This window comes from Anomaloglossus baeobatrachus, chromosome 4 (genome assembly GCF_048569485.1).
Source record: "Anomaloglossus baeobatrachus isolate aAnoBae1 chromosome 4, aAnoBae1.hap1, whole genome shotgun sequence".
Classification (NCBI taxonomy): Eukaryota; Metazoa; Chordata; class Amphibia; order Anura; family Aromobatidae; genus Anomaloglossus; species Anomaloglossus baeobatrachus.
This window is the reverse complement of record NC_134356.1, coordinates 415,693,765-415,718,213: the sequence shown is the minus strand read 5'-3', so window position 1 is coordinate 415,718,213 and position 24,449 is coordinate 415,693,765. Positions and strand designations below refer to the sequence as shown.

Here is a 24,449-nt window from a genome sequence, read left to right as displayed (position 1 = left end):
GTCATGCTCTACTGAGCATGCCCAGCAGGTTTGGCACACCCACTGGGCTGTCCCAAACACAAACTGATCATGACTGAGCCGTCAAAAAACGGACGCATAGCAGATGTAACAAACGCAACGGATACGTTTTTTCACAGGATTCCTGTGAAAGAAGGGAATTTTGTTACTTACCGTAAATTCCTTTTCTTCTAGCTCCAATTGGGAGACCCAGACGATTGGGTGTATAGCTACTGCCTCCGGAGGCCACACAAAGTATTACACTAAAAAGTGTAAGGCCCCTCCCCTTCTGCATATACACCCCCCGTGGATCACGGGCTGCTTCAGTTTTAGTGCAAAAGCAAGAAGGAGGAAAGCCAATAACTGGTTAAACAATTCAATCCGAAGGAACATCGGAGAACTGAAACCATTCAACATGAACAACATGTGTACCCGAACAACCAAAAAATCCCGAAGGAACAGGGGCGGGTGCTGGGTCTCCCAATTGGAGCTAGAAGAAAAGGAATTTACGGTAAGTAACAAAATTCCCTTCTTCTTCGGCGCTCCATTGGGAGACCCAGACGATTGGGACGTCCAAAAGCAGTCCCTGGGTGGGTAAATTAATACCTCAAGTTTGGACTGTAAAAACAGCCCTTCCCTACATGGAGGCAACCGCCGCCTGCAGGACTCTTCTACTTAGGCTGGCATCCGCCTAAGCGTAGGCATGCACCTGATAACGCTTGGTGAAGGTGTGCAGACTCGCCCAGGTAGCCGCCTGGCACACCTGCTGAGCCGTAGCCTGGTGCCGTAATGTCCAGGACGCACCCACGGCTCTGATGTAACCGGAAGCCCAGCAGAACGGTAGGCTTCAAGAATTGGTTCCTTGATCCATCGAGCCAGGGTGGATTTGGAAGCCTGCGACCCTTTGCGCTGACCAGCGACAAGTACAAAGGGTGCATCCGAGCGGCGCAGGGGCGCCGTGCGGGAAAAGTAGATTCTGAGTGCTCTCATCAGATCCAACAAATACAAATCCAATTCATATCGATGAACTGGATGAGGACAAAAGGAAGGTAAGGAGATATCCTGACTGAGATGAAAAGGGGGATACCACCTTAGGGAGAAACCCCGGATCAGGCGCAGCTCTACCTTGTCTTGGTGAAACACCAAGAAGGGAGCTTTGGATGACCGCGCTGCGAGCTCGGACACTCTCTGAAGAGACGTGACCGCTACCAAAAAGGCCACTTTCTGTGAAAGTCGAGAAAGTGAAACATCCCTCAGAGGCTCAAAGGGCGGCTCCTGGAGAGCAATTAGTACCCTGTTCAGATCCCATGGGTCTAACGGCCTCTTGTACGGAGGGACAATGTGACAAACCCCCTGCAGGAACGTGCGTACCTGAGGAAGTCGCCCTATGCGCTTCTGAAAAAATACAGACAGCGCTGGGACTCGTCCGTTAAGGGAGCCGAGCGACAAACCTTTTCCCAAACCAGATTGCAGGAAGGAAGGAAAAGTAGGCAATGCAAATGTCCAGGGAGACACTCCCTGAGCAGAGCACTAAGATAAGAATATCTTCCACGTCTTGTGGTGGATCTCGGCAGACGTCGGCTTCCTAGCCCGTCTCATGGTGACAATGACGTCTTGAGATAATCCTGAAGACGCTAGGATCCAGGACTCAATAGCCACCAGTCAGGTTCAGGGCTGTAGAATTCAGATGGAAAAAACGGCCCTTGGGACAGTAAGTCTGGCCGGTCTGGTAGTGCCCACGGTTGGCCGACCGTGAGATGCCACAGATGCAGGTACCACGACCTCCTTGGCCAGTCTGGGGCGACGAGGATGGCGCGGCGGCAATCGGAGCTGATCTTGCGTAGCCCTCTGGGCAACAGTGTCAGAGGGGGAAACACATAGGGTAGCTGGAACTGCGACCAATCCTGAACTAAGGCGCCTGCCGCCAGAGCTCTTTGATCGTGAGACCGCGCCATGAAAATCGGGCCCTTGTTGTTGTGCCGAGACGCCATTAGGTCGACGTCCGGCCTCCCCCAGCGGCGACAGATTTCTTAAGACCCGTCCGGGTGCAGAGACCATTCCCCTGCGTCCATGCCCTGGCGACTGAGGAAGCCTGCTTCCCAGTTTTCTACGCCCGGGATGTGAACTGCGGATATGGTGTATGCTCTGTCTTCCACCCACATCAGAAGCCGCCGGACTTCCTGGGAGGCTTGCCGACTGCGTGTTCCGCCTTGGTGGTTGATGTATGCCACCGCTGTGAAGTTGTCCGGCTGAGTTCGGATCTGTTTGCCTTCCAGCCTCTGCTGGAAGGCTTGCAGGGCAAGATACCCTGCCCAGATTTCCAGAACATTGATCTGAGGGGTGGACTCCTCTGAAGAGAGTCCTTGCCCGTCTGAGAAAGGGGTACGTTCCTGTCTAGGGACGTTGACTTCCCATCCCATTGGTGAAGAATGTCCTATAGAAGTGGACGCAGATGAAACTGCGCGAAAAGGACTGCCTCTGCATGAGGCGTCTTAAGGGGTGTGACTGGCCTTGAAGGAGAGACTGCACCCCCGTCTGTAGTGAACGCTGTATGTCCAGCGGGAGCTGCACTATCGCTGAGAGAGTGTGAAGCTCCATGCCAAGATATGTCAGCGATTGGGTAGGTGTCAGATTTAACTTTGAAAAGTTTATGATCCACCCGAAACTCTGGAGAGTCTCCAGCGCCACGTTCAGGCTGTGTTGGCATGCCTCTTGAGAGGGTGCCTTGACAAGTAGATTGTCCAAGTAAGGGATCACAGAGTGACCCTGAGAGTGCAGGACTACTCCCACTGCTGCCATGAACTTGTGAAAAGCCGTGAGGCTGTCGTCAGACCGAAGGGCAGGGCTACGAACTGAAGATGCTCGTCTTCAATAACGAATCTTAGCCAACACCGGTGCTCTGGAGCAATCGGCACGTGGAGATAAGCATCCTGATGTCTATTGACGCTAGGAAATCTCCTTGAGATATGGAGGCAATGACGGAGCGGAGGGATTCCATCCGGAACCGCCTGGTTTTCACGTGCTTGTTGAGCAGGTTTAGGTCCAAAACGGAACGGAAGAGCCGTCGTTTTTTGGTACCACAACCAGATTGGAGTAAAAACCGTATCTTGGTCCTGAGGAGGAACAGGGATTACCACTCCTTCTGCCTGCAGAAGAGCATCGGCTCGGTCGGGAGGTGAGGAAGTTCTGAAAATCTAGTCGGAGGACGAGAACAGAACTCTATCCTGTACACGTGAGACAAAATGTCTCTCACCCACCGGTCTTTGACCTGTGGCAGCTAAATGTCGCCAAAGCGGGAGAGTCTGCCACCGACCGCGGATGCGGAGAGAGAGAGCTGAACGTCATGAGGAAACCGCCTTGGTAGCGGTTCCTCCGGCCGCCTTCCTTGGGCGTGATTGAGCCTGCCAGGAATCTGCGCCTCTCTGAGCTTTTTGAGTCCTTTTGGACGAGGACAATTGGGACCTGCCCGAGCCTGGGAAGGACCGAAACCTCGACTGTCCCTTCCTCTGTTGAAGGTGTTGTTTGATCTGGGCTGGTGTAAGGAAGAGTCCTTACCCTTGGACTGTTTAATGATTTCATCCAATCGCTCACCAAACAGTCTGTCACCAGATAACGGCAAACTGGTTAAGCACTTTTTTGGAAGCAGAATCTGCTTTCCATTCCCTCAACCACAAGGCTCTGCATAAAACCACGGAGTTGGCGGACGCCACTGACGTACGGCTCGTAGAGTGCAGGACAGCATTAATAGCGTAAGTCGCAATGCAGACATTGCGAGGTTAAGGACGCCATCTGCGGCACAGATGTACATGTGACAGTGTCCACGTGCGCAAGACCAGCTGAAAAAGCTTGGAATGCCCATACGGCTGCGAATGCCGGAGCACCCGACACGCAGATAGCTTCATAGACAGAATTCAACCAGAGGACCATCTGTCTGTCAATGGCATCTTTAAGTGAAGTCCCATCTTCCACTGCAACTATGGATCTAGCCGCAAGCCTGGAGATAGGGGAATCCACCTTTGGACACTGGGTCCAGCGCTTGACCACGTCAGGGAGAAAAAAGGATAACGTGCATCCTTAATACGATTGGAGAACGCTTATCTGGATAAGTGTGGTGTTTCCGGATTGCTTCTCTGAAGTCAGAGTGGCCAGAAAAGTACTCAATATACGCTTGAGATACTGAAAAGGGATTTCTCCTGCTGTGAAGCTGACTCCTCCACCGGAGGAGCTGAGGGAGAAATATCCAACATTCCCTTGATGGACGCTAGAAGATCATTCACTATGGCGTCACTATCCGGAGTATCCGGATTGAGAGCGGTCTCAGGATCAGAGTCCTGATCAGCTACGTCTGCCTCATCATACAGAGAGTCCCGCTGGGACCCTAACCAGTGATGAAGCCGAGTGCCGCTCCCAGCGAGCTCGCTTAGACTGTCTGGGACTGTCGTCCGTGTCAGAGCCTGCGCCCTGGGATGCATGGGACCCCCCCGGAGCACTGATTTGTTCCAAATGAGGGCGTATCAACATTGCCCATGGTCCGTCTGGACTGCAAAGTCTCTAAGATGTTAGTCACAGTCACAGACCTATCAGCCGAAATTGCAACTCCGTCCCTGTCCCTGGACAGGGTTCACAGGTGGTTCCTTTAGCCACCTCTAGCAGAGACCCCGGCTGACCAAGTGCTACAGGGGAGCATTGCACACAATGGGGACCGTGGAACCTGCCGTGTGGAACAGTATCACGTGCAGTACAAGCAGCATAGAAAGCCTGTGCCTTGGCACCCTTTCTTTTTTTGCTGCTGTTGTCTAGCCATCTAGAAGCATATAGCCAAGAATAGCGACCGTACAGTGCAATGTATAGCATACAAGCAGAAAGTACAAATGAACACTTCAGCACATGCAGTACAAGCAGCATAGAAAGCCTGTGCCTTAGCACCCTTGCTTTTTTGCTGCTGTTGTCCAGCCATCTAGGAGTATATAGCCAAGAATAGCGACCGTACAGTGCAGTGTATAGCATACCAGCATAAAGTACAAATGAACACTTCAGCACATGCAATACAAGCAGCCTAGAAAGCCTGTGCCTTAGCACCCTTGCTTTTTGCTGCTGTAGTCTAGCCATCTAGGCATAAAGTACAAATGGCATTAGTGGGGTCAGCACTTCAGGTGCTGCTTACCGCCCGCCCAAAGGCGGGTGTGTGGTCGCCCGAATCCTGTGACTGGTTGCCCAGAGCTTGTCTCCCTTTTCCAGCCCAGACTGCGTGCAGGAATGGCTGCCGGCGTCTTGTGAAGAGGGGCGGGCCGTGGGCGTGCCCCAGACAAGAGCGGGAAACTGGCGTCCCACTGTGTCCAGTGAAGGGGGCTGGAGAATGCAAAGCAGACTCCAGCTCTCGGCGCTGACTGTCTGTACAGCGTCCCGCCCCTCCCCTGACTGGCAGGGCTGGGGGCGGGAACGAAGTGAAAACTAGGCCGCAAAGCCGGGGACTCGAGTAATAAGCGCGGCCGTCCTATGCACGGCCAGCGCGGAAGTCCCTGGCGCACCACAAGTCCCAGACGCGCCACAGTGTAAAACACCCCGCAGCGGCCGGCGCGGCAGTTTCTAACACATAAATTCACTCAGCTAAGCTGCAGTGAATAATAGCACAAGCGCTCCGCGCTGTTGTCCCCGGCGCACTAGCACTCCCAGCAATGCTGGTGTGTGTGTGCGCGATGTGTACGGAGACACAGAGTACCTTAATGTAGCAGGGCCCTGTCCCTGACGATACTCAGCTCCATATCCAGCAGGTTCTCTGGGTCTGTGGATGGAGCCCGGTCTCAGTGCCTGGAGACCGGTAAGATCCCACTTCACCCAGAGCCCCGAGGGGGGATGGGGAAGGAAAACAGCATGTGGGCTCCAGCCTCCGTACCCGCAATGGGTACCTCAACCTTAACAAACACCCGACAAAAGTGGGGTGAGAAGGGAGCATGCTGGGGGCCCTAGTATGGGCCCTCTTTTCTTCCATCCGACATAGTCAGCAGCTGCTGCTGACTAAAACAGTGGAGCTATGCGTGGATGTCTGACCTCCTTCGCACAAAGCATAAAACTGAAGCAGCCCGTGATCCACGGGGGGTGTATATGCAGAAGGGGAGGGGCCTTACACTTTTTAGTGTAATACTTTGTGTGGCCTCCGGAGGCAGTAGCTATACACCCAATCGTCTGGGTCTCCCAATGGAGCGCCGAAGAAAACACATATGTTGCGTCAGTTGACATCTAAAAAAAACAACTGATCCGTTGCTGACGGACCTGACGGATTTAAAACAACGGAAATGTGAACCTAGCCTTATACAGATATTATCTTTGATCAAAGAAAGAGCTTAGGCCTGAAACTGAATTAAGGTATTGGGCTTTAATCTTAGGAATGTTCAGATGAAGAGGGTCTAGAAGGATAGCACCGTACCAAGAATAAAGGTCTTCCATATTTTGCTATAGAAGACAATTGTTACTTGCTTCCTACTGATCTGAAGGGTGCAACATGACTGACTGGAAGAACTCTAGCTTTTAGAATTGCTGTTTCAAAAACCAAGCAGCCAGACAAATACTGAGAATGTGGGCTGGTGGGAGGATAAGAGATCTTCCAACTTCAAGCTGTTCAGAATCTCAAACAGCTTCTCTTTGGCCCTTTGTGTCCTGATATTTTATACAGTCCTTGGTGAAAAGGGAAAATCGGGGGGAAACACATACACCAACTTGAATTTTCAGGGATAAGCAAAAAAAAAAATTGTTTAAAGGGAACCTGTCACCAGTTTTTTGCCCTATAAGCTGCAGCCACCAAAAGTGGGCTCTTATATGCAGCATTCTAACATGCTGTATATAAGAGCCCAGGCCGCTGTGTAGAACATAAAAAACACTTTATAAAATACTCACCTAAACCGGTCGCTGCGGTAGATGTGGGTCAAATGGGCATCTTCATCCTCTGGTGCCGGCGCCGCCTCTTTCGGCTATCTTTATCGCCGCCTCTGTCGTCCTTCTGAAGCTGTGGTGTATGACGCGTCCGACGTCACACACACTCGCCGGCATTCAGGCCCTGAGCAGGGCAGATCAAAGTATTGTAGTGCGCATGCGCGGGACCGGCGAGTGTGTATGACGTAGGACGCGTCATGCACACAGGCTTCAGAAGGAGGAGAAAGATGGCCGAAAGAGGAGGCACTGGCACCGGAGAACGGAGACGCCCATTTGAGCCACATCCACTGCAGCGACTGATTTAGGTGAGTATTATAAAGTGTTTTTTTATGTTCTACACAGCGGCCTGGGCTCTTATATACAGCATGTTAGAATGCTGTATATAAGAGCCCGGTGGTGGTGGCCGCAGCTTATAGGGCAAAACACTGGTGACAGGTTCCCTTTAAAAGAACTGAGAGTTCTCAGTGGTTGATACCTTTTAATGGCTAACTGAAAAGATGGTAATAATAGCAAGCTTTCGAGACTACACAGGTCTCTTCATCAGGCTCAGTATAACACAAAATCTGAAGAGTCACATATTTATACACATATAAGAAAGCCGCGGAGACACCATCACGTGTTTCTCAATGCTGCCAGGAAACTAGCCAGGTCTTTCACCGGGAAGGAACAACCACGGGAAGGGCAGTCTCCAGTCAAGGAGACCACCTATACCAAACATGGTATCCATCCACAGACAGCCGTTTCGGGGTATTTGCCCCTCATCAGTGTGGAGTAGGAATCTGGCTAGTGGGGGCAATGCCTAGTAAAAGATCACTTAAGCAAGCATTGTTGACCTTAGGGAGATCAACATATCCACTGCGGAGACAGTTACTATTTGCATACTTATTTGCATACTTCCCAGGGGGCGTTGCTCTAGAATCACTGCGTTGAGAAACACGTGATGGTGTCTCCGCAGTGGATATGTTGATCTCCTTAAGGTCAGCAATGCTTGCTTAAGTAGTCTTTTACTAGGCATTGCCCCCACTAGCCAGATTCCTACTCCACACTGATGAGGGGCAAATACCCCGAAACGTCTGTCTGTGGATGGATACCATGTTTGGTATAGGTGGTCTCCTTGACTGGAGACTGCCCTTCCCGTGGTTGTTCCTTCCCGGTGAAAGACCTGGCTAGTTTCCTGGCAGCGTTGAGAAACACGTGATGGTGTCTCCGCGGCTTTCTTATTTGCATACTTCTCAGGGGGCGTTGCTCTAGAATCACTGCGTTGAGAAACACGTGATGGTGTCTCCGCAGTGGATATGTTGATCTCCCTAAGGTCAACAGTACATATTTATACACAACAGGACATAGAATGGAGCAGTAAATAAGACAAGTGACGTGAAGCAGAACTATCAGCATGGCAAGGGGACAAACTGTGGTGGCAGTAAATATTGAAGCAGTTCATAGATAAGGAGTGTGAAAGTTTTACTGACTCTGATTGAGATCTGTTCCAGAGTTGTGATGCCCCCAGATGGTCTGAGGAGCACATTTCTTAATTGATAAGCCAAGGAGGCCACTGTCACTTGAGTTAGTGGAGACGTATTATTGTTCTTTTGTGTTTTGATGGCCTGCAAAGAAAGCCACCTCTGGCAAGCTCCATTTTTTTGATTCTCTGAAAGATTTTGAAATATCTAGGCGAATACAGTCTAAGTAGGTCTTTCCTGCTCAGGAATTCTGTCTGGATGTTGGCGGAATACGGATACTGACAGAAGATTTTGGCTGATACAGACTGTAGAATTTTATGCTTCCCTGATGAGCCACTGTGGTTATATTGTTGTAAGATTCTGACCAGGGCTGTGGAGTCGGTAAGCCAAACCTTCGACTCAGACTCCGACTCCTCAAATTCTCTTGCACCGACTCCGGCTCCGACTCCGGCTCCGGCTCCGACTCCGGCTCCGGCTCCGGCTCCGGCTCCGACTCCGGCTCCGACTCCGACTCCGACTCCGGCTCCGGCTCCGGCTCCGGCTCCGACTCCGGCTCCGACTCCGGCTCCGACTCCGGCTCCGGCTCCGACTCCGACTCCGACTCCGACTCCGACTCCGACTCCGACTCCGACTCCTACATATATTGCTTATAGTTAGGTGAAAAATTTATTGTAGTACATGAATATGTGTATGTGAACATTAGACATTTAATAATTTTTATGATACAATAATCAAGATATTTGGATAGAACATAAAATATATTTATTGGATACAACTTTAGAACACAAAAAACTGTAATAAATTGTAAATATGTAATACACTATGTAATATACAGTAGATTACATATATATCTTGTGTGTGTATATACACTGTGTATATATATATAATATTACATATTTACAATTTATTAGTTTTTTGTGTTCTAAAGTTGTATCCAATAAATATTTTATGTTCTATCCAAATATCTTGATTATTGTATCATAAAAACAATTAAATGTCTGATGTTCACATTATACTACAATAAATTTTTCACTTAAATATAAGCATTATACTAAATGTTATTATTTAGTAAAATATTCAGCACATTCTGCATTGCACTCCTGTCCCCAATTTATTATATATTTTAGGAGTCGGAGTCGGTGCATTTTATACCGACTCCAACTCCGACTCCGACTCCACCAAAATGAGCTCCGACTCCGACTCCGACTCCACGACTCCGACTCCACAGCCCTGATTCTGACACGTGTCCAGTGAACTGCTCCACAGCTTTTAATGTCATGAAGTTGGATGTTTGATGACTGGTCTCTTGAAACAAGGTCCCCTACAATGAGGTTCGGGAGACCATTTTCAAAAAGTAAGACTGCCATCTTCGATACCTTGATGTCAATCTTTCGTATTTAGGACCAGCATTTATCTACCTCTTCCTCTAGGGCGAGGATGGGCACTCTGCCTGTTCCAGTCTGTCCCTTGGACAAAGACAGCCGAAGAGCTGAAACCAGTAAACCGCACCGTGCCCTCCACTGTCCGATGTCACCGCCATCTCTGGATGTGGAAAGAGGTGAATATACTGGTAGAGTAGGGGCCCCGGACGTCTTACACCAATCAGCGTGTTAGACAACAGATGCGTTGAAGTCACATTAGAGTGTCTATGCGGCAGAGCACTAGGGAAACGGGAGAGGATGTGTGTCGTTTTTTAAATGTGTAAGGGTTCACTCTGTAGAGGGCCTGTGTGAGGGCTCGCGCTGTCTACAGAGGGGCTGTGTGGGGGCTCGCGCTGTCTGCAGAGGGGCTGTGTGGGGGCTCACGCTGTCTGCAGAGGGGCTGTGTGGGGGCTCACGCTGTCTGCAGAGGGGCTGTGTGGGGGCTCACGCTGTCTGCAGAGGGGCTGTGTGGGGGCTCACGCTGTCTGCAGAGGGGCTGTGTGGGGGCTCACGCTGTATACAGAGGGGCTGTGTGGGGGCTCACGCTGTATACAGAGGGGCTGTGTGGGGGCTCACGCTGTATACAGAGGGGCTGTGTGGGGTCTCACGCTGTCTACAGAGGGGCTGTGTGGGGGCTCACGCTGTATACAGAGGGGCTGTGTGGGGGCTCATGCTTCAGGCTATGTTCCCACAAAGAGTATTTGGTGAGCTTCTGAAGTCACAGAATTTCTGCATTTACTTTATAAAATTAGCTTAATTCATCTAATTGCATTTTTTAACATTAGTTTTTGTCACATTTTGACGCTGCAGTTTTTGGCTTTTGTTACTATTTCATGACAAATAAATATAGCTGCTTAGTTTTTGAAACTTCCTGGTATTTGACTTTGACAAAACTTTATTGACAGTCATATGTGAATTACATGCATTTTTTGGTGCTTCTCCACAGCAGAAATGCGCACAAAACACAGGCGTTTTTTTACCTAAGCATTTTTTACATCTAATACAATTCTATAGGGAAAAAGAGAATTTTGTTTACTTACCGTAAATTCTTTTTCTTATAGTTCCGTATTGGGAGACCCAAACATTGGGTGTATAGCTTCTGCCTCCGGAGGACACACAAAGTACTACACTAAAAAGTGTAGCTCCTCCCTCTGAGCATATACACCCCCTGGATAACCAAATCTAGCCAGTTTAGTGCAAAAGCTGAAGGAGAATAGCCACCCACAAGTAGAGATAGAGCAAGAACCGGAACAACCGGAGCCTCTGTCTACAACAACAGCCGGTGATAACACGCGGAACAAGAAACTGCCAACAGGCAACAGGGAGGGTGCTGGGTCTCCCAATACGGAACTATAAGAAAAAGAATTTACGGTAAGTAAACAAAATTCTCTTTTTCTTTATCGCTCCTATGGGAGACCCAGACATTGGGACGTCTCAAAGCAGTCCATGGGTGGGAATAAACAGAAAACTGGGAAGTAGGCGGAACCTAACTTCACAAATGGGCGACAGCTGCCTGAAGGATGTGTCTGCCCAAGCTCGCATCTGCCGAAGCATGAGCATGCACTTGGTAGTGCTTTGAAAAGGTATGCAGACTACTCCAAGTGGCAGCCTGACAGACCTGCTGAGCCGTAGCCTGGTGCCTGAAAGCCCAAGAGGCACCGACAGCTCTGGTCGAGTGTGCCTTGATCCCCGGCGGGGGAGGCACTTGAGTACACTGGTAGGCATCGGAAATGGCCGACCTAATCCAACGAGCCAAGGTCGGCTTAGAAGCCGAGAGGCCCTTACGCCGACCTGTGGTTAGCACAAAAAGAGAGGTGCACCGCCTAAGAACAGCGGTGCGAGACACATAGATCCGGAGCGCCCGCACCAGATCCAGAGTATGCAACGCTTTTTCAAAGCGATGAACAGGAGCCGGACAAAAGGAAGGCAGGGAAATGTCCTGGTTAAGGTGGAAAGGAGAAACCACCTTAGGGAGAAAGTCTGGAGTCGGACGGAGAACCACCTTGTCTTGATGAAAAACCAAAAAAGGTGACTCCGAAGAGAGCGCAGCCAAATCAGAGACTCTCCTGAGGGAAGTTATGGCCACTAGAAAGACCACTTTCTGTGAAAGACGAGACAAAGAAACCTCCCTAAGAGGCTCAAAGGGGGGTTTCGGCAAGGCCATGAGGACCAGATTGAGGTCCCAGGGATCCAAAAACCGCTGGTAAGGCGGAATGATGTGAGACGCGCCCTGCATGAAGGGGCGCACCTGAGCCAGCCGGGCGATACGCCGCTGGAACAACACTGACAGAGCCGAGACCTGTCCCTTGAGTGAATTGAGGGATAGTCCTAGCTGCAGACCGGACTGTAGAAAGGACAGGAGGGTCGGCAAGGAAAAGGGCCAAGGAGCATGGCCGGAAGAGCGACACCAGGACAGGAAAATTCTCCAGGTCCTGTGATATATTTTGGCCGAGGAAGACTTCCGAGCCCGAGTCATAGTGGAGATGACTTCAGGAGGGATACCAGAAGTCGTCAAGATCCAGGACTCAAGAGCCACGCCGTCAATCTGAGAGCCGCAGAATTCTGGCGGAAAAACGGACCTTGTGAGAGAAGGTCTGGACGGTCCGGGAGATGCCACGGCACCTCTACGGACAGATGGAGCAGGTCTGGGTACCAAGCTCGCCTGGGCCAGTCCGGATCAATGAGGACGGCCCTCCATTCTGATCTTGCGCAGGACTCTGGGCAAGAGAGCTAGAGGGGGAAACACGTAGGACAGACGAAACTGGGACCAATCTTGAACCAGAGCGTCCGGTGCAAAGGCCTGAGGATCGTGGGAGCGAGCCACGTAAACCGGAACCTTGTTGTTGTGCCGGGATGCCATTAGATCCACTTCCGGAGTGCCCCACTTGCGGCAGATTGACCGAAACACTGCCGGATGCAGAGACCACTCGCCACTGTCCACGGTTTGACGGCTGAGATAATCTGCCTCCCAGTTTTCCACGCCTGGGATGTGGACTGCGGATATGGTGGACTTTGAGTCCTCCGTCCATTGAAGGATGCGTTGAACCTCCAACATTGCCAGGCGGCTGCGTGTCCCGCCTTGGTGATTGATGTAGGCAACCGCTGTCGCGTTGTCTGACTGGACTCGAATGTGCTTGGCCGCCAACAGGTGGTGAAAGGCTAAGAGAGCTAGAAGCACAGCTCTGATTTCCAGCACATTGATCGAGAGGGCTGATTCGGACGGAGTCCAAGTGCCCTGCGCTCTGTGGTGGAGATATACTGCTCCCCAGCCGGATAGACTGGCATCCGTGGTGAGGATCACCCAGGACGGGGCCAGGAAGGAGCGTCCCTGAGACAGAGAGAGGGGCCGAAGCCACCACTGAAGGGAGCCCCTGGTCTGTGGCGACAGAGCCACTAACCTGTGCAAGGATGATGTCCGCTTGTCCCAACAGCGGAGAATGTCCAGCTGCAGAGGACGCAGATGGAACTGGGCAAAGGGAACCGCTTCCATTGACGCCACCATCTGACCCAGCACCTGCATTAGGTGCCTGATGGAATGACGGCGGGGCCTCAGTAAAGAGCGCACCGCCAGATGGAGGGACTGCTGTTTGACTAAGGGCAGCTTCACAAGTGCCGGTAGAGTCTCGAATTGCATCCCTAGGTACGTGAGCTTCTGGGTCGGAGTCAGAGTGGATTTGGGCAGATTGACAAGCCACCCGAATTGGACTAGAGTGGCGAGAGTGAGCGAGACACTCCGCTGACAGTCTGCACTGGATGAAGCCTTGACTAGAAGGTCGTCCAGGTAAGGAATCACTGCCAACCCTTGGAGGTGCAGAACCGCAACCACTGCTGCCATGACTTTGGTGAATACCCGAGGGGCCGTGGCTAACCCGAAGGGGAGAGCCACGAATTGGAAATGTTCCTCTCCGATTGCAAAACGTAGCCAACGCTGGTGAGAAACTGCAATTGGCACATGCAGATAGGCATCTCTGATGTCGATGGATGCCAGGAAATCTCCTTGGGTCATTGAAGCAATGACTGATCGCAGAGACTCCATGCGAAAATGCCGCACCTGCACATGCTTGTTGAGAAGCTTGAAATCCAGGATGGGCCGGAAGGAACCGTCCTTTTTGGGGACTAGGAAGAGATTTGAGTAGAAACCTCTGAACCGTTCCCGGGCGGGAACCGGTACAATTACTCCGTTGGCCTGCAAGGATGCCACGGCCTGAGAGAAGGCGGCGGCCTTGGAGCAGGGGGGAGTTGACAGAAAAAAATCTGTTTGGCGGGCTGGAAGAGAATTCTATCCTGTAGCCGTGGGAGATGATATCCCGCACCCACTGATCGGAGACGTGTTGAAACCACACGTCGCCAAAGTGGGAGAGCCTGCCACCGACCAAGGACGTTGCTGGCGCGGCCAGATAGTCAAGAGGAGGCTGCCTTAGTGGCAGCAGCTCCTGCGGTCTTCTGAGGACGCGGCTTCGTACGCCAGTTGGGTTTTTGGTCCTTGGCTGAGTTAGTGGACGAGGCCGAGGGCTTAGAGGACGACCAGTTGTTGGAGGAACGAAAGGAACGAAACCTCGACTGGTTCCTGCCCCGGACAGGTATCCTGGTTTTGGTTTGTGGCATGGAAGTACTCTTCCCGCCAGTAGCTTTTTTAATAATTTCATCCAGTTGTTCACCGAATAGCCTGGACCCAGCAAATGGGAGCCCAGCAAGGTACTTCTTTGAAGAAGCGTCTGCCTTCCACTCTCGAAGCCACAAGATCCTGCGGATAGCGAGGGAATTAGCCAAAGCCACCGCAGTGCGGTGAGAAGCCTCCAGCATGGCAGACATGGCATAGGATGAAAAGGCTGAAGCCTGGAAGTTAAGGCAACCATTTCGGGCATAGAGTCCCTGGTGAGGGAATGCATCTCCTCTAAGGAAGCAGAGATGGCTTTGAGAGCCCACACTGCTGCAAAAGATGGGGAGAACGAGGCCCCTGCCGCCTCATATACAGATTTGGCCAGAAGGTCAACCTGGCGGTCAGTGGAATCCTTAAGTGAGGTGCCATCAGCCACTGATACAACTGTCCGGGCTGGGAGTCTAGACACCGGAGGGTCTACCTTTGGTGAATGAGCCCACTCCTTGACCACCTCAGATGGAAAGGGAAAACGGTCATCAGAACCACGCTTTGGGAAGCGTTTGTCAGGACAGGCCCTAGGCTTGGTCACAGTGGCCTGAAAACTGGAGTGGTTAAAGAACACACTCCTTGTCCTCTTAGGCACGGTAAACTGGTGCTTCTCTGCCAGAGAGGGTTGCTCCTCTGATACTGGCGGATTGAGGTCCAGTACAGAATTAATGGACGCAATCAAATCACTAACATCTGAGTCACTTTCGGACAGATCAATGGGGCACATGAAGGCAGCCTCCGAGCCCCCAGTAACGGCATCCTCCTCGTCCTGCGAGTCAGCTCTTGAATCAGAGCTGCGGGATGAGGAAAGAGAGGGAGCCCTGCGTCTCCTCTTAGGAGGACGGGGTCTGGGACCAGATGAAGAATCCTCTGTGAGCTCCGCTGAGAGAGCCCTAGCAGCAGCGGCGCCCTGAGAAGGGGGCTGATGCATGTTCAGCAAAGTCCGGGACAGCTGTCCCATGGAGTCGGCAAAAGACTGGGAGATTGACCTAGAGAAGGATTCTACCCAAGTCGGGGGTTCAGCCACCGGAGCCGGAGCAGCCGGAGGGACCACTGTGGGTGCTATTCCAGGCTGAGGCATTGTCAGGTTAGAGCAGGCATCACAATGTAGATATGTGCTCGGTTCAGGCAGCACGAGCTTACATGCAGTGCATATTGCGTACAGCCTTGCTCCTTGTGTGAGACATGCTGCTGAAGTGGGGGCTCTGAGCCAGGATGACCCCCAGAGAGTATATAAGCAGGTCCACAACCGGAGGTTGTGGCTTACCAGACCGTTTGTGTGCCCTCCAGATCCCACAGCCCGGACCCCCAGACAGATTAGCAGAGATGCTGCAGCCAGCGCCGATCGCTGTGAGAACGCTGAAAAAATGGCGTCGGAGCGAGGAGAGGGGGCGGGACCTACTCAGAGAAGAGAGCGGGATCTGGAGGGCCAAGGAGATTTACAGGGGAGGGCACATTTACTCAGAGAGGAGTGTCCCTCCCCTGTGCCGAACGGCCGCTGGGCGGAGCCACACTGTCCCTCTGCATGACTGACATGCAAGGGCAGTGAAATCGAAACTAGGCTTCAGGCGAAGCCGGGGCCTAAATTTAAGCGATGCGGCCGGCGCGCAGGCTCCATCGGCGCGGTTCTCAGGTGACAACCAGAGAACCGGCCGGAAATGTCAGAACAATTACACAGCACACTCTGCCCAACAATAAAATACAAGGGACCCCCCGAACATAAACGTCTCAGTACTTAGCTTGTGAGACGCAGGGTTTCAAGTCCCTGGGGATGAGTGCTCCGTCCAGCAGGATCCTGAAGGGCTGCGGATGGAGACCGGCCTCCTGCAAAGCAGGGAGAACCGTGCTGGCTCCCACTTCAAGCCAGAGCCCGAGGGATGGTGAAGGAGCACGGCATGTAAGGCTCCAGCCCTGGAATCAACCTTAACAACACCGCCGACACAGTGGGGTGAGAAGGGACATGCCGGGAGTCCAGGCTTGGACCCGCTTTTCTTCAAAAACTTTCCAAAATGAAAAATCAGATGAGAATGCATGTGTGGATGTGTGCCTCCTGAACACAAAGCAATGAACTGGCTAGATTTGGTTATCCAGGGGGTGTATATGCTCAGAGGGAGGAGCTACACTTTTTAGTGTAGTACTTTGTGTGTCCTCCGGAGGCAGAAGCTATACACCCAATGTCTGGGTCTCCCATAGGAACGATAAAGAAAATCTGTACATAAGGCTCAGCGTACCCGCAAGTGGAAGTAACATATTGTGGATTTGAAATGCACCACAGCTATGTTTACGTTGAATAAAAGAAAAAGCGCACGGGCATGAGATTTCTACAAATCCTATCCACCTAGCTGAAATTGGAAGATGCTGCGGTTTTGATGCAGCAAAAATATGTGGTATCAAAACCTCATTGCAGGCACACAGCCGACTCAAGTAGTCTTACACTGTGGAAAAAGAAAATGTCATCTCTAACATTTTTAATTAACAATTTGGGTGTATTCAGAAGCCCGTATTGGACCGAGATCAGACGTTAATGTTCGTACTGTGGCCGTGGCTCTCCAGACCAGAGAGTAACAGGTTCATGTATTTCTATGCAGCTATCAGGCTCAGGGCAGGACACATGCGGGCAGTCCAAGCATCATGTTAAATCTCGGCCTGACTTACTTGGTCGTCTTTATGCACCCCTAGACTAAAGGTATATTACCTACACATATTGAACAAAACACCCATTTTTTACATTAACAAAACCCTTTATATAACTGGGAGACAGAACACATACATTCTGCACTATCAAAGTAACTTTCTGTATGTAAATAGACAAGTTGAGAGAGTCTGAAAGCCGTGTTTCCACACATGTGACCATCGCATTGCTTTGACACAGATTATTAGGAAGGGCAAAATGGTTGTACATTTCTAGTTTTACTCACATTTCTGTATAAATCATTCCTGCCAGGGACAAATTCAAAATCCCCCAGGCTAAGACAACATTGCGGGCATGTGCCTCTCTTCTCATCTTGATGGCCGAATCAATAAATGATGTAGATGGACTTGGCTGTGCCATCTTCTCTCCTAAGAAATAATATCCAGCTATTCAATTACAATCCAATATAGAACAAAATCACAGAAAAAACGATCAAAGGGGAGTAACCCGAAAATATAAATCACAGAAAAAATACTCCTAAAATTTTTTTCGTTAAACATTTATTAAATATCAATATATTGAAACATGAAGTGAGGGGGGGTGTTCAGAAAAATAAAAAATACCCCAAGAGTCTAAAGTACAATATAAAATAGTCTAGTGGACCAGCCAGCGGCATATCCCAGCAAATGGTGGGAAAGGCTTATATCGCTCCACCAGTCAACTTTACAAATGATGATACATCAATTTTTTAACATTCATTGCAGAAACATTTTTAATACACAATTATTATCATCCAGATCCAATAATTAACCATGCATTGAAAAAGAGACTTACATAAAATGTAAATTTATAGATAGATTTGGCATATATCTTTCAAATACAGAAACTTGAACTATATGTATTATTGGTAGGACAGTGTAAGAAGATATAATTATAGAGTACTGTAGTGGGATAAAATAAACATACAGTATTCTTTTTATGTAAAAAAAAGCATAAACAAGTTAGCCCCAAGAAATATTACCCAAATTGGTCCACTAGACTATTTTATATTGTACTTTAGACCCTTAGGGTATTTTTTATTTTTCTGAACACCCCCCCCCTCACTTCATGTTTCAATATATTGATATTTAATAAAAGTTAACCGAAAAAAAATTTAGGAGTATTTTTTCTGTGATTATACAATCCAATACAGCCGTATCCAAACAAAACTACAGTAGTAACTGTGAGGGTGGACTTGCCATATACAAATAGATCTGCCTCTCCACATATAGGGGCATATGAAATGCACATACCCCTTCCCCATCATCCATGTACTGTAGCCCTTCCCCCCATCCGTGTACTGTAGCCCTTCCCCACCCTCATCCATGTACTGTAGCCCTTCCCCACCCTCATCCATGTACTGTACCCCTTCCCTACCCTCATACATGCACTGTACCCCTTCCCACATCCATGTACCCCTCTCCCCATACATGTAATGTACCCCTTCCCCCAAACACGTACTGTACCCCTTCCCCACCCCCTACATGTACTGTACCCCTTCCCCCCATCCATGTACTGTACCACCTCACCATACATGTACTGTACCTCTACCCCCCATACATGTACTGTACCCCTTCCCCCATCCATGTACCCCTCTCCCCCACATACTGTACCCCTTCTCCCCATACATGTACTGTACCTCTTCCCCATACACGTACTGTACCCCTTCCCCCATCCATGTACTGTACCCCTTGCCCACCCCCCATACACGCACTGTACCCCTTCCCCACCCCCCATACACGCACTGTACCCTTTCCCCAGCCCCCATACACGCACTGTTCCCCTTCCCCACCCCCATACACGCACTGTTCCCCTTCCCCCCATACACGCACTGTACCCCTTCCCCATACACGCACTGTTCCCCTTCCCCACCCCCAATACATGCACTATACCCCTTCCCCCATACACGCACTGTACCCCATCCCCACCCCCCATACACGTACTGTACCCCTTCCCTCCATACACACTGTACCCCTTCCCCACCCCCCATACATGTACTGTACCCCTTCCCCCCCATACACACTGTACCCCTTTCCCACCCCCCATACACATACTGTACCCCTTCCTCCCATCCATGTACTGTACTCCCTCACCATACATGTACTGTACTCCCTCCCTCACCATACACGTACTGTACCCCTTCCCCCCATACATGTACTGTACTCCCTCTCTCACCATACACGTACTGTACCCCTTCCCCCCATACATGTACTGTACTCCCTCCTTCACCCCCCATACATGTACTGTACTCCCTCCCTCACCATACATGTACTGTACTCCCTCCCTCACCCCCCATACATGTACTGTACTCCCTCTCTCACCATACATGTACTGTACTCCCTCCCTCACCATACATGTACTGTACTCCCTCACCCCCCATACATGTACTGTACTCCCTCTCTCACCATACACGTACTGTACCCCTTCCCCCCATACATGTACTGTACTCCCTCCCTCACCCCCCATACATGTACTGTACTCCCTCCCTCACCATACATGTACTGTACTCCCTCTCTCACCATACATGTACTGTACTCCCTCCCTCACCATACATGTACTGTACTCCCTCTTTCACCATACATGTACTGTACTCCCTCCCTCACCATACATGTACTGTACTCCCTCACCCCCCATACATGTACTGTACTCCCTCCCTCACCATACATGTACTGTACTCCCTCCCTCACCATACATGTACTGTACTCCCTCCCTCACCATACATGTACTGTACTCCCTCCCTCACCATACATGTACTGTACTCCCTCCCTCACCATACATGTACTGTACTCCCTCCCTCACCATACATGTACTGTACTCCCTCCCTCACCATACATGTACTGTACTCCCTCACCCCCCATACATGTACTGTACTCCCTCCCTCACCATACATGTACTGTACTCCCTCCCTCACCATACATGTACTGTACTCCCTCTCTCACCATACATGTACTGTACTCCCTCCCTCACCATACATGTACTGTACTCCCTCTTTCACCATACATGTACTGTACTCCCTCCCTCACCATACATGTACTGTACTCCCTCACCCCCCATACATGTACTGTACTCCCTCCCTCACCATACATGTACTGTACTCCCTCTCTCACCATACATGTACTGTACTCCCTCCCTCACCATACATGTACTGTACTCCCTCCCTCACCATACATGTACTGTACTCCCTCCCTCACCATACATGTACTGTACTCCCTCCCTCACCATACATGTACTGTACTCCCTCACCCCCCATACATGTACTGTACTCCCTCCCTCACCATACATGTACTGTACTCCCTCCCTCACCATACATGTACTGTACTCCCTCCCTCACCATACATGTACTGTACTCCCTCCCTCACCATACATGTACTGTACTCCCTCTTTCACCATACATGTACTGTACTCCCTCCCTCACCATACATGTACTGTACTCCCTCACCCCCCATACATGTACTGTACTCCCTCCCTCACCATACATGTACTGTACTCCCTCTCTCACCATACATGTACTGTACTCCCTCCCTCACCATACATGTACTGTACTCCCTCACCATACATGTACTGTACTCCCTCCCTCACCATACATGTACTGTACTCCCTCCCTCACCATACATGTACTGTACTCCCTCCCTCACCATACATGTACTGTACTCCCTCCCTCACCATACACGTACTGTACTCCCTCTCTCACCATACATGTACTGTACTCCCTCCCTCACCATACATGTACTGTACTCCCTCTCTCACCATACACGTACTGTACCCCTTCCCCCCATACATGTACTGTACTCCCTCCCTCACCATACACGTACTGTACCCCTTCCCCCCATACATGTACTGTACTCCCTCCCTCACCATACACGCACTGTACCCCTTCCCCCAGTATATGTAGGTTGTAGGTGTATGACTTGTGTGCCTCCTTATTTGCCCCCTTGATCACTCTTCATCACGGGCAGCACACGTGTATTATACCTAGCATGGTATCCAGGAAAGGACTGCTCTTGTTACTGTCGGCCATCACCAGCAGTTAATAAGCGGCTACACACGTTCAGTCAGGACTGGGGTGGAGAAAACGTATAAGTTTCCCTCACGCAGCACTGTGGGAGACCCGATGGCGGAAAGCTCCGGTGACCATCCTGCCCGTCCTTCACTACGCCGTACTGACAGGACTCGTGGACGTCTACAACTTCCCGCCTACCGGCGCCCGCCGGCATGAGAGCCGAACTGATGACGTCAAAATCACATGACTGAAGTGGACGGGAAGGGGCGGGGCGCAGCGGTGTAAGGAGCCGCGGTCTGCAGACAGTAGTGATGGGCAGTCCGGCTCTTTTTGATGAGCCGGCTCATTCGGCTCGGCTCACCAAAAAGAATCGGCTCTTTCGGCTCAAAAAACGGCTCTTTTTTTAAAAAAAACCCCTCTGCTACACCTTGTGATGATACAGAACCTCCCCTGTACATTGGGAACCTCATTCTACACCCTTGTATGTATCTAGTGAAGCAGTAAAAACAGTTTTTAGCATTATTGTTTCCGTTTCCTCAGATTGTCAGCTCTTCTGGACAGGGCCCTCGCTCCTCTTTTATGTGGTGTTTTTTGTACATGTCCTTTCTACATTAGTCAGTGCTCTGATATGTGTCGCTCCTACAAAAGATTATAATTCCTGAAAATAAAGGCGAGTTGCAGTTACTGTGCTGCCTGTCACTATATGTGCAACACACACACACACTGTACATACTGAACACAAAGGACACACATACACACACACATTGTACACACACACTGTACATACTGAACACAAAGGACACACATACATACACACATTGTACACACACACTGTACATACTGAACACAAAGGACACACATACACACACACATTGTACACACACACTGTACATACTGAACACAAAGGACACACATACACACACACATTGTACACACACACTGTACATACTGAACACAAAGGACACACATACATACACACATTGTACACACACACTGTACATACTGAACACAAAGGACACACATACACACACACATTGTACACACACACTGTACATACTGAACACAAATGACACACATACACACACACATTGTACACACACACTGTACATACTGAACACAAAGGACACACATACACACACACATTGTACACACACACTGTACATACTGAACACAAAGGACACACATACATACACACATTGTACACACACACTGTACATACTGAACACAAAGGACACACATTGTACACACACACTGTACATACTGAACACAAAGGACACACATACACACACATTGTACACACATACTGTACATACTGAACACAAAGGACACACATACATACATACATACACACATTGTACACACACACTGTACATACTGAACACAAAGGACACACATACATACACACATTGTACACACACACTGTACGCACACCAACATATGGAAGCATAGGATACTGAATAGCAAAATCAGTTTATTACAACACAACCTGGAACAGAAATGTTTAAATGCTAACATAGCATGGGTCCAACTTCTGCTGGTGGTGCACAGCACTACAAATCCCAGCAAGTGGAACACAATATGGCAATGCAACACTAGTTACATACCAACTTTTTTAACAGTTAAGTGACAATAAATGTCATTGAGGTAGTATTGCACATGAAACAAATGTATAGAGGTTGTCCTGACTAACATTGATGGCCTGGCCTTACTATAGGTAATCAATGTGTGATGGCTGGAGGGCGGATGTGCGGTATCTAGCCGCTGTCACTACATACAAGATGGAGCACCTTCATAACGGCAAATCTGGCCAACATTAAGAACAGCTGATCATCCGAGGTGTCGGGTGCGGCCCTACAGCAATCACACATTGATCAACTAAAGCAGAGGTGAGGACCTCCAGGTCTGGAGGGTGCAGGTCATGTGTTCAGGATTTCCTATGGTACTGTCACACTGGTGGAGGATCGCCTCTGAACATGCCTGTAGTCCAGGCGAGGCAGGGAGCTATACTTTGTATGGCTCCCGTCATGTGTCAGAGCACTATTGCTGCGTCACACGCGGCAATGTGTTCAGATCGCCTGCTCCTCATCGCCAGGTTTCCCAGCAGTGCTAGGCAACCTCCGAATTCAGGAGATGAGCGGTGGCAGCGGGAAATTGCCCTGTCACACGAGGCGACACACTGGCGATGTCATTGTAACTTGACCATGCCTACTAAGTTGCAGCAACATCGCCAGTGATACCTCCCTGTCTGACGGGGTCTTTAGTATTGCACAGTTGATAATTGAATCATCTACACTGTGTGTGGCACTCAAGACCTGAAGTTTCCCATCTCTGAATTAAAGTAAGGGCCCTGTCACACATGTCAATGTGGTGGGCAACGTCGCTGATGACCGTGTGACCCCGCCCACCGCATCAACGTCACGGGTGAGATGTCATATGTGACGATCTCACCTGCGACTTCTCCTGCAATGTCGCTGTGTGATGCCATAGCATCACACCAGTGTCTCCAGGAGCTATAGTGCAGCTCCTGAAGTCGCTGGTGTGAAGGTGTCACATGCAGCGATGTCGCTAGATTGCAGTTGCGTGGTTTTCGGTCCGGACCGAAAACTTCGCGACTGTGACCAGCGATAAATTGTGGGGCGATTTTGCCGGGTCACACGTGGCGATGCACTCACGATATCGCCACAGTGACATCGCTGTGGCGATATCGTGAGTCACATTAAGCTGCGGGGAAACCAGGAGAGGTAAGTACAGATTTATTTTTTAATGAGTACACGCTCGCCAGAGGATTATGGGGGAGGAGGGGGGTGCATTATAGTCTATGGCGAGTTGTGAGGCTGCATTATGCTATGTGGAAGGCTGTGAGGCTGCATTATACTATATGGAGGGCTGTGAGGCAGTATTATACTATATGGAGGATAATGGGGGTGCATTATTATAATTGGATGACTATGGGGGACTATGGGATGCATTATAATATATAAATGACTATGAGGGTGCATTGTGATATATGGAGGAATATGGGGATGCGTTATAATAATTGGATGACTATGGTGGTGGGAGGGGAACACCATATATACCAGGATAAGGGACATATATACACGGGGCCCATACATATGATCTGACCAACATGTGTGCGCACGGAGTGTGACAGGTGGGGGAGTGCCCAGGTCTACATTTCACACTGTGGCTCACCAGACTCTAGTTACGCCACTGATAATTAGGAAGCGATACAAAAAAAAGTGTTTTATAGATGTGTGCAGATGTCAGATCTATTTACATCTAAAAATGCCAGGATTTGTTAACAGAAATAGAAAAAAAGTCTTAA

General features: G+C 50.0%; 1 protein-coding gene across 1 annotated transcript in view; it reads right to left on the bottom strand.

Moving 5' to 3' along the window:
• TMEM209 (transmembrane protein 209) overlaps nucleotides 1-21,379 on the bottom strand; it is a 156,648-nt gene extending 135,269 nt beyond the window's left edge. Inside the window, exons 1-2 of the mRNA XM_075342614.1 lie at nucleotides 21,097-21,379; nucleotides 17,372-17,513 (exon numbers count right to left, since the gene is read on the bottom strand). Of these exons, the coding sequence (XP_075198729.1) occupies nucleotides 17,372-17,513; nucleotides 21,097-21,142 (188 nt within the window). The 5' untranslated portion in view covers nucleotides 21,143-21,379. The remainder of the gene's footprint in view (nucleotides 1-17,371; nucleotides 17,514-21,096) is intronic.
• Nucleotides 21,380-24,449: the final 3,070 nt, after the last annotated feature.